General features: G+C 38.2%; 1 protein-coding gene across 1 annotated transcript in view; it reads right to left on the bottom strand.

The window, feature by feature from the left end:
• Nucleotides 1-3881: 3881 nt before the first annotated feature.
• The window catches only part of TMA16 (translation machinery associated 16 homolog), a 60964-nt gene continuing 53859 nt past the window's right edge, over nt 3882-10986 (bottom strand). Inside the window, exon 7 of the mRNA XM_026647875.2 lies at nt 3882-10019. Within this exon, the coding sequence (XP_026503660.1) occupies nt 9881-10019 (139 nt within the window). The 3' untranslated portion in view covers nt 3882-9880. The remainder of the gene's footprint in view (nt 10020-10986) is intronic.

The raw sequence follows: 10986 nt of genomic DNA, 5'->3' as shown, positions 1-10986 counted from the left end.
CTGAAGATGTGTGTGTTTTTTACACTACAGCCACTACAGAAAGCAGAAACAATCATGCATTTTAAATAAAAGAACAAAAAACCCTGACCAGGGAAATGGATACAGTGAAGCAACATGCATTACTTATGGAATGTGACCGTTTGTGAAATAGTTTCTCAGTCAGCCAGGTGTAGTGGAAGTGTAGAAAGCACAACAGAGAACAATTCTCACAGACATGACAAAATGACCTTTTTAACTGGATGATCAGGAGGAATTGGAAACAGACCTGCTAACACTGTTCTGTTACAGAAAACATCAACAACTTTCTATTTGTTACCACTAGGCATCCTATTTGCTAATCAGCATCTTAAAAATACACTTTAAGGTGACACTACTAAAAAGTCATTTGTATTAAACTTAAATCAACAAAGTAAACAGACCTGCACCATGTCACTCACTTTCTAAAGTAATTGTTGAATGGCTACATTGGAGCCTGAATGTTTTGGCAGCCATGTGAGCTGAGGATGTGTGTTTATTTTTTTTTGCAAAATAAGCAATTTCAACAAGTAGTCTTCAAATTGCCTCAAACACTTCCTTGGTCCCATAAAATACAAGTATTATTTAGCCACAAGGCTAAAATTATTAGCTCTACATCTGGAACAACACTTTTAGTGCTGCTTATCTTAAAGTAAAATAAATGACTTGTTAAGTGGTGAATTAACATGAACTCTCTGCCAATATATGTAGAAAGGATATATAGAAAGTTTTTCTCCAAAATGGAAAAAGACAGTATAATCAGAGGCATTACAGGTTGAAGCATGCAGTTCATTACAAAAGAATATGAAATGAATTTATACCCTCACACCCCTAGGAATGACAGTTAAAGTGTGGGGGGGCAGAGGCAGAATTTTTTTAAGAGTTCATGCTTCAACAATTAAGGTAATCACAAAAGAGCATACCTGGACCTATTAAAAGATGCCAGTATCGCCCTGTTCTGACTTGATTGGATAGTTCTCCTCTGTTCAGGATAAGACTGAGCGATTAGGGATTCAACAGTTCAGTTGTTAATTTTGTGTTTTGAGCATTTTCATGTAAAACTGAAGTGTGAATAACATTAAAGAGTGCAATAGATAAATTAATGTAGATAAAATGATGTCCAACAAAGGTGAGTTACATAAAGAATTTTGTGATTCACTTCCATTTGCTGTGGTGTTTATTATTGGGACAGGAGAGCGAAAGTGGCCAGAAGTAGCTGTGCATTGGTTTGAGTAAGTCTGGGGACTACAGTAAACTAGGGCCCTCTTTGATCTTGTGTTTAGGAAATTGGTGTGTGCATGTGGGGGGAGGACAGGAAATCAAACCAATCATTTTGTGGATGTAATGTACCAAGCAGAATCTACCCTGCAGAATGTAATTATCCTGAGTTTTCTAACCTTAAAGCATCATTAAATGGCAGTTGTCTTGCAAGTACTGTGCAATTGAGTCTTAGTTTCAGTTCAAAAGGAGATATTAGGAGATATACTTCAACTGAAATTGTCCCCTGAAGAGAATTTAGGGAAAGTGAAGTATTTAGTGTCTACTCAAAAGCCCATTGAACACAACTGTAATTCTCCCATTGACTACAGGGGCTTGGATTAGGCCTTTAATCCCTTACAGCATTATTGAGTCAGTTTTTATTTAGTTTAACATTTTCTGGAAATTTATCAGTTTGTTACAAAAATCTGAAAAGATTGAAAATCTGCAGAAAAATTTTTTTGAGTAAATATGGGGTAAATATCACTGCTCCTGTTTTTTTCTTTTCTTTAACTTTCAGAACGCCCCTAGTCGTCCAAAAGGTAGTCAGATACAGTTTTTTATTTTCAACCCATTTTGGTATGAAAAGTAATTCCCTAACTTTTATCCATGTTCTCTGTAGAGCTGGAAATGTGTATGTACTGGGCATGAGATTGACAATGGTACATAAGCCAGTATTCAAGTAATTCCCATACTCCGGAAGCAGAGATGGTAGCTTCACGAACTGGGCTGGCCAGGTTGGCAGGGCCCAGAAGTGGAAGAGACAGAGGCGGCAGCATAAGGAGAAGATGCCCTTGTCTCTTCCACTTCTTCCAAAATTCAGATGAAAAAAATCTTAGAAGCCTAATAATTTTTTTTGTAAAACTCAGGAATGTTTCAGTTAAACTGGTAAAAACTGAAGGGCCTTAAGCACTGTTAAAATCCTCTCTCATCCCCTCTGTCAGTTACAGTTGACTTGATTGCTTTTAGAGAGACAAGGTCGGTGAAGTAATGTCTCTCTCATCAGCAGAAGTTGGTCAATTATAAGATACGCTTTTGAGCTTACACAGAGCTCTTTCTTCTGGTCTGGGGTAGAGATTTAGCTACTCAAAGCCACATTTACCTAGTAGTATAAGATTTGTCTCCAGCAAAAAACAAAAAAGATTATTTACACTGAGGTGTTAGGGATACAGGCTTGCATGAATAACTTCCCATGAAAATGGGTCAAGAATGTAAGTACTGGACAACACCTCATCTTATACTCTCTGATAGACAAGGATGGCAGATGTTTTAATGTTCTGTATGAACCCAATCAGTGTAGTCCACTTGAGGATTCTGTGCCACAAAAAACACGGTTTTTCACGGGCAAGTAGTAATTTAATGCTTTTCTTTTATGAAATAATGTTATTTTGAGAAGAAGTTAAAGATCAGTAAAAACCTACATATACATAAGTGGCTAAACCCCAGTGCCTAGGCCCAGTAATCAACTGCAGTCCTCATTCAGGCAAAACACCACTGACCTCAGTGGAATTTGGACTGGCTAAGAACTGCAGGATCAGGCTGTGGGATGAACACTCATTGTGAGCTGCCGTTTTGTAGTTGTGGTCAGTCCCAGGTAGACTGCACTGATATGAAGGCAAATTCTGCCTTCGTGCTTGAGCAACACTCCCTTTAACTTCAGTGGCAGTTTTGCTTGGATAAGGATTGCAGAATTACTAGTGAGAAATTATGGAACATAAACAAAATGCTTCTTTCCTGGTTTCTTAATTTGTTTCAATTTCCAGAACTAATGCTTTCAATTACTCATTTAAAAACAGTTAGTGACAATGCACCACTTACCTTTGTGTTAGTCTGATGAGGATTTTTACCCAGTCCAATGGTACTATTTCACATAGCGCTACAGTTTGAAAGCAAATGTTTATTTTCCTGGTCTGTCCACAACAATACATTCCCCATCATTGGATCAAGCCCTTTTTTATATATCTGGACACTGCAGTGACACTTCATCTATGAAGAAAATATTTTACACCGTGTAATACTTGGAACTAAGAGTTGTTACTTGTTTAACCCCATTCTCTTTTCCAAAAAAGGTTGTTTTTTGTGAGTGAATATGTATTGAAAGAAAGGGGTGGGAGCTTAAGGGAAACAAAATTAATATAACTGCTAATTGTTGTAGAACAAATTTGTATTTGTATTAAACAAATGACCCAAACCACTGCAGTTTTCCATATTTTATATGTATTTTTAAGTGGCAGAAATGATCTTACCACCATACAGTATATTTAAGTTTCCAAAAGAAAAACTATTTTGTTTTGTTAAAGCAAACATGCAAAATTTGTGTTTGCTTTGTGACATTCCTTCAACAGGAAAAAACATTTTCACATCCCATTTTTCTCCACAGGCAGAACTCCACGCATAATTATAACTGAATTTGTTGGGAGGATTCCATCTTTCTGCCCCCTCCCCATTGTCTTAAGCTATGCACCCAGGAAAAGATTTTGGTTAAGTTTTAAAAGCCCCTTTGCACAGAATTCCAGCAAGCATGGGCCCCATCATTTTCATATGATGGGCTGCTACAACTATGCTCTGGATAATCTATTTGAAACAAAGCAGTCTGACATTATCTAATGACATCTAAAGTGTTGGAGCAGGGGTGTTCACATTAAATGGTATCCATTGCCTCCAAGACCAATGGATTACAATGCTCCTTGAGAGAACATCTAAGCCAGCTTTGCCAAAGTGTAAAGAAAATTTCATAGTTTAAACAGATCTACATGCTCAACTTTGCCAGTAAAAACAGAAAAAAAATGCATTTTATTAAAATAGAAATGAACATGTTTAATAGAAGCAGTTCAGTCATTTTTATCTATTGTATACAAATACAGAGCTAAATTTATTTTAAAAGTAGGGAATTATGGGTAACCTGAAGTAATGTTTGACTAGTATCTGTCAAGGGTAACCTTTTAGCTTGAACACATTGGCCAATTTTTTTTCCTACCTTTTCAAGAAAAAAAATTGTCCTTTGCTAAAGTTTGGGCAGCTAAACTAAGGCTTATGTTGGAACTTGGCTGCAACCTTAGAGACGACCAGAACTCCACCCTACCTTCCACAGCACTAGGTACTTCCTGATACACTTTCAACTTGATCTTAGGATTGTGCGGTTGATCACTTTGCCTGAGAATTCACATACCTTTTGGTAAGCTGTGTACAGTACCTCTGGAGCAGCCTCTTCTATAGTTACACTGAGGAAATGGGAATTAAAGCAGCACTTTTTTGTTTATTCCAATTGATGCTTTGCGTGCTGTTTGAAGCTCTTGGAGAAAGCAAAAACTAACTTATTACTCCTTCGAACTTGCCATATAGTTAAAATTCCTTAAGAGCTAGTACATAGTCTATAATTTGAAGTAATTAGGTTGTTCTTAAACAAATTTACACAGGAATTGTTGTAGCAAAGTGAGAGGTTCCTAAAGCCAGACATGCTGTCTATAAGTCTCTCTTTAGTAACAAAATTAGGTGGGTTTCACTTGAACCAGGTCAGCAACCAATAAAAGCTCAATGGCTCTCAGAGGCAAAACAGCTGGGTACAGGAAACCCTGCAGTGAGCAACCCTGGGAATAAACCAGTCTGAGGGGAAGCTCGGGCAAGGTTTTATTGAGAACTGTTAGCAATCTCACCTTGACATTTGCTGCTTATCTTTCTAAAGCTGCAAAAGAAATAAGAATTTTGGACAAGATCACATTACATGTGTAGTAGGATAGGGAATAGCATGGTGATCCAGGTCATTCTCAATGAGCATGTTGCCCTCTTGATTGGATGTAGCTTCAAGAATATAAATAAGGGCTGACAGCATAACCGAGAGCTTCTTTTACCTCAACTGGAACAAGCCTATGTTTTTAGAGCAGTGAATGAGAGACCAGTATTTTAGTCCAGGCTCTCTATGTAAATGTTGGTTTAGTAATTCTATTTGTTCATTTCTAACAATGAACTAGTTACAGAATGACACAGCTGTTCCATTTATGTAGAAAATTGGTCAGAGTATTTGAATTACAGGTAATTAAGAGTTACTCTGATTAACTATGGATTTGCTACTGAGTAGTTTTGTAAAGTTGTAAGAAGAGTTTTATTATATGCCTCATGACACTTTGCACAGGGTATTTTCATACCACTATACATAGATTTTTAAGGTAACAGTTTAAGTGTAGGTGCTTACAGTACAGTTCTACTCTGTGGAATAGCTTACTAAAATGGTATTATGAGGCTCCAAATTAGGAACCTTTTTTTAAAAAACCTACCTGAACATCTCCTTTATAGTGAGAGTCTGCAGCTCCATTATAATGGGTCTTACTCATAGTTGCAGCTCATTGGAGGCAGATACCAGGTCAGTCAAAGCAGGCTGGGAGAGGCCACATTCTTGAAGACCCAGTTAGCAAGCTCTACAAAGCAGCTCTAGAAGTAATTCCTTTAAACCTTAATTCAGAGGTTATTAGGCAGAACAACAAATTTATATAAACTCTTCCTAGTGGAGAGTAACTTCAAATTCCACCCCAATTAGCGGCGGATATATATGTACATATGTGCCCGACAAAAAAAAATGGAGGAGAGGGCAACAGTTGAAGTTTCCCTCAGAACTATAACCTTGTGGTGGGTGGGTTGGATCTGCTGACTTCCATGCTAGAAGAAAAGTATTCCCAGCTAAGGCAAATTTTCCTATTCTTCACAGTGAAAGCCTGCAGATCCATTACAATGGGATATTCAAAAGCAGTGTGTCACCAGCATGGGAAACAAATGATGAGATACTGTCTTTTTTTAAATACATCAGTTACAGGGTGAATACTAGCATACAGGTCTCTTCCTCCAGTGGCAGAGGAGGCCTTCACATTTAATTTGTAAAACTTGGTGAAGATGTGAAAAAACATGACCAGGTGGCCCATCCTCCATCTCCTTTTTGTATATTAGAGATGATCCTTCAGGAGGCTTCCATGCCTCTGAATGAATGAGTAGGAATGGGGGGTGGGAGGAAGAAAGGCCCCTATCTTTGAAAGCTTCTTAAATATACCAATTTAGTCATCTACTAACTGATGCCATAGCAGCAGTTTCTTTTCCCCTGATTAGCCCCATGGGTGGATGCTCTTATTCCAGAATTAGCTTAATCCTCTTTGATTAAATTAATTCTGAATAAAGCACTCATTCGGGAATAAATGTCCACACGTAGAATTAATGAGGCATCATTCATTTGCTTTAAATTCACATCCTATCTTATTTGAGCTATATTAATTTAAAGACCAGCCCTTACACTAGTTTGAAGTTTTGTACACAACTTGTTTTGAGTCCCTCTAGCTAAAACAAAGACTCATTGTAACACTTAAAACTTTGCAGTTAAACACCATTAAAATCAATTATCTAAAACTAAATAAAAAAAAATCTCAGATATTTGGGCGAGGGGAAAATCAACCCACAGCATTCTGAAAAAGAGAACTTCTTTTGAATTTTCTAATTAAAAAAGAGTATGATAAAGTTTAGTTATGAACACAGAGCGCCTCCCATCTACAGTGGTTAACATTACAAAGTTTATAACCACTTTCTGCAAGTAACATTTCCACGGTATTTCCTATATTAAAGCAATCTATGTCTAAACATAGAAACACACTGGAGTAATTAGACAGAAGTCAAAATTTTCATGTTAATGGCAGTCACTGTATATATTTTCATTTAAAAGAGAATGTAAGTGCAACAGAACATCAAAGCATCCTTATAGCATTCGGAGAAGGAATAGGCTCTTCAATCCAGTAAACAAACCAGCTGGCTGTAAAGCACAGTAATTGTCAGAAAGATTACTATAAAAATGACATCATGGGATTCTATATTCATTTTCTCTCTCAATAACATTCTCAACCTAGAAATTTAAAGTCAACGTGAGTTTCTCTTCCATCATTACCATATAAAGATTCTGCAGTCAAAACTTACTCGACAAATTGATGATGTGCAAGACAGAATAAAATCCAGCTCATTTTTCTGTACTGACACTTGATAACAATTTGCCTTTGCCAGCATTAGTCAGATAGTCATCCTATCTGTTCCCTATGTAAGATCTTGCCATTTTATAGTAATTTTTCTGCCTACAATCAATATAAAAAATATTTTTCTCTTCATTAGCTGGAGAAGTTTCCATTTCCCTGTGTAACCTACATAATAGTCTAAAAAGCTGAAGTCGACATGATAGCAAAAAGGAACACAGGGTTCATGAGATTACAATTAAAAAATTGATTTCTATATCTCGTTTCGCTTTTATTTTAAAATGCATAACGTGAGCAGCGAGTATTACAAATTATTTCAAGACTGCTCAATTTTTGTCAAGTTAACTTTACAGATTATACATTTGCTTTATATACTGCCTTTTGTTTTAATGGAATTGTTCATGGAAAGACTTAGACAGCTAATCTAATATTCTCCATGACTCCAAATAGCATACATTTTAAAAAAAATGTTTACACAAATGTCAGTTTAACACAGTGCTATTAAGGACCCCACATCTTTTACAATGACAAACTAGCCTTTCAAGTCATTCCAGGAAGAATAAGGCTTACTGCCCCTTTTATTCATCCCATTAAAAGAAAATGCGGAAGAAAAAGGACTTCTGGCAGTGATTCTATCGCCACAGTAAAACATTGAGCTTGTTTACATATGGAAGTTACACCAATTCAACTAAAATTGGTTTTTAAACCAAAAAAACCCCAAACCTGCTCTGTGGACACAGGTCTATTGGGGATTCAGATCAGTGAGATCAGTTCAGGTTTTAGGCAAGCTAAGCAGATGAGACAGATTTAAATAGAGTTAAGAGCAATTATACATACATTGCACCAGTTTAACTAAATCAGTTATCACATCTCTAGTTAAATCAATGCAGGGTGTGTAGAGCAGGCAATAAAATCTTTAGCACGGACGAATGAGAATGCTCAGATGCTCAGCCTTAGGGAATGATGGGTTAACTGAGCAAAGATGTGAAAGGCAGCCCTTGAGGGGACATCCCCTCCCCACAGACTGTTCCTTCCCAGGTGCGCTTTACTTCCCCTTATCCCTCCCTGATAGCTCAAGGCTTCATTGGGGAAAGGATTTTAGGGTCTTCCACGCTCTGCCTCAAAGCCAGCCCTACTCCCTCTGTAAATGTAAAGGTGCTAGCAATGCTACAAATACTATCACTTACCTCTTACACATCACTTTTCATCTGTCAATCTCAAAGTGCTTTACAAGGGAAATAAGCCTCATCATCCTCATTTTACAGATAGGCAAACTGAGACACAGGGAAGTAACTTACCAGGGTCACCCAGTAGGCCAGTGGTAAAGCTGGGAAGAGAACCCAGGTGTCCTGAACCTCAGTCCAGTATTTTATTTACTAAGCCACACCAAATAACCAACAGTGTCTCAGCTTAGTGATCAACTCAGTCTTTGTAATGAAGGCAATAAAATCTCTTACATAAAATGGTTAACTGGCTACCCCTAGCATCAGAAAATGGTCAATTTAGGCACATAGCTTTTAGTGGCAGAAATACATTCTGCCTCTACAGCCCTAGAGTTAAAGGCTTTTCTTGAGTTCATGCAGTTGTAGATCTAGGAACCCTTCTGATGATCAAGTTATGGATATCCCTTATCACTAAATGGGACACTATGCTTCTAGGTTGACATACTTTTCTTAGTTACAGGCCAGGGCCTGTGCGCTTAAAGGAAGTGGGTAGAGAAGGAGATTCTTCCTACTGTTCTCTCTTTTGCTTGTTCTCAAGTCTGACAAGGACTTTCCTGAAAGATGGGTCCAAATTAGGCACAAAGGGAGGTGGAGGGATGCTTTACAGGAGGCTCCAAAAGCCTTCCTCCAATTTTTGATGCTCTTTTCAAGTGTGTTAACATGAGGCTGTATGAAAGCCTGCTTCTCTAAGCCATTACCTGAGCATCAGCCACCATCTGCAAATGCACAATTTGCTGAGGGCCTGGTTGCTGGCTCAGTAAAGAAAATCTGGAGATGGTGGCTATGGGGATAGATTTAAGCCACATATTTAGTACCATTTTATCTTAACTTAGAGGCCACAGGTAATGGACCAAGTTATGGGTAAAGGTAGTCTGCTGTATAACAGTATCTTACCTACTTATCAAAATTAAATGACATTTATGTTCCTATTATCATCATCCAATGAGTGGACACTACCAAGAAAATCCAGCCCCCCCTCCCCATGACATTTGCCAAAACAGGTGAGTCACAGAGAGTGCACTGTCCCACAGCCATTAGGCTAGTGATAACTATTCCCCACCAACCCATACCCAGGGGCTTGCACTCTCAAGACAAGCTAGGGTGGAAGAGGTAGGGGGAAAATGGAGATTTTTTGAAAGTTTTAGATTTTAAAGCCTTCATTCGTTTTTCTCTAAGTAAGCACCACACTGAATCTAACATGCTGCTTGCTGAAATTTCACTACATAACTTAAGGCCAGGGTGAAGCACAACCAACTAATCAAATATTCAACCAGCCAAGTCTTCTCAAATATAATTGAAAATACCAGCTTTATTCTTGCTTCCAGTGATAGTTCAAATAGGTTCCTGGCAGTCCCTTTCAGCTGTTTCACCTTTTGTATTGGCTGGTGCTCATTAGTCTGTGTCTTTTGCTGCATCTAATTCCTCTTCAGCTTCCCCATTTGCCACCTCTGTCCTACTGCAAACAGCATCTTTAGTAGAGACTTTTCTCATTTTAATGTTTGGCAGTTTCTTCAGATCGCCATCCCATTCTCTTAAAGAAAATAAGATATAACAGAAAATAATTAATGTTTAAAATTCAGAACCCAGAAAAATTAACTACTGTTGGTTACTGAGAAGGGTTTTCAGGTAGGTCAGGTAGAGGCACTGGAACCAGAAAGGATTTGCTGCATTAGCCTTAGCCTGACATCAGTCCCAATGTGATCTGTCCTCTGCAAACCTTTACTGGTTCATGCGTGCACAAGCAGGTGCCTACTACAAATGATACATCTTCCTCCCACTTGTTCTACACTCATGCTGAAATCTGTAAGGGGGGTACTTGTCAGCTGGGATAGCAGATCAGCAGGGGAATCTAAAAAAAGAACCCCAAGCCAGCAACTATCCAACTGTGAGATAAGAAAGCAACAGGCAAGGAGAAGGTGTATATGATTAGCAGGAGTGGGGTGCTGGGTTAAAAATAAGCAGATGGGGATGCTCAGGAGAAGTCAGTGCTTAAAGGGTTAACAAACCTAGTACTGACTGTATAAGGGAAGATTAAAGTTTGTTAAAATGCATGCTGCTGTATACCACACTAATTGCAGTGTGTTTACACATCTATACAGCATTGGACTGAAACATGGTAAGAACTCAGCCAAGAAAGGTCTGGTCTGTATTTTGATAAGGTTCTTCGGGAAGTGATGTTAGCCATTTATAGCAGTGACATTCTTCCCTGACAGTCAGTACTTGCCCAGTGCCCCAGCATGTCATATGAGGGGACGCTGATGCTGTCTTTTTGATGAGGCATAAATCAAGAAACTTTTTTAAAGAATAGCAGTGTTAATCCAGCTCCCCTGAGAAAATGTTAAAGTCAAGCAAGTCTGCCTTACTAACTTACACTATCAATTTAAATCCCCCCTGCAGTTTCACTTAGATACAATGTTCTTCATTTCCTGTCCTGAACTTGTATACAGCTGCCGAGCGCAATTAAAACCGTTATGACTTTTCAACGCACATCTGGTTGC

Source organism: Terrapene carolina, unplaced genomic scaffold (genome assembly GCF_002925995.2).
Source record: "Terrapene carolina triunguis isolate 2854851 unplaced genomic scaffold, T_m_triunguis-2.0 Scaffold66, whole genome shotgun sequence".
NCBI lineage: Eukaryota > Metazoa > Chordata > Testudines > Emydidae > Terrapene > Terrapene triunguis.
Note: the sequence above shows the minus strand (reverse complement) of the source record. Positions and strands in the feature narration are given on the sequence as shown.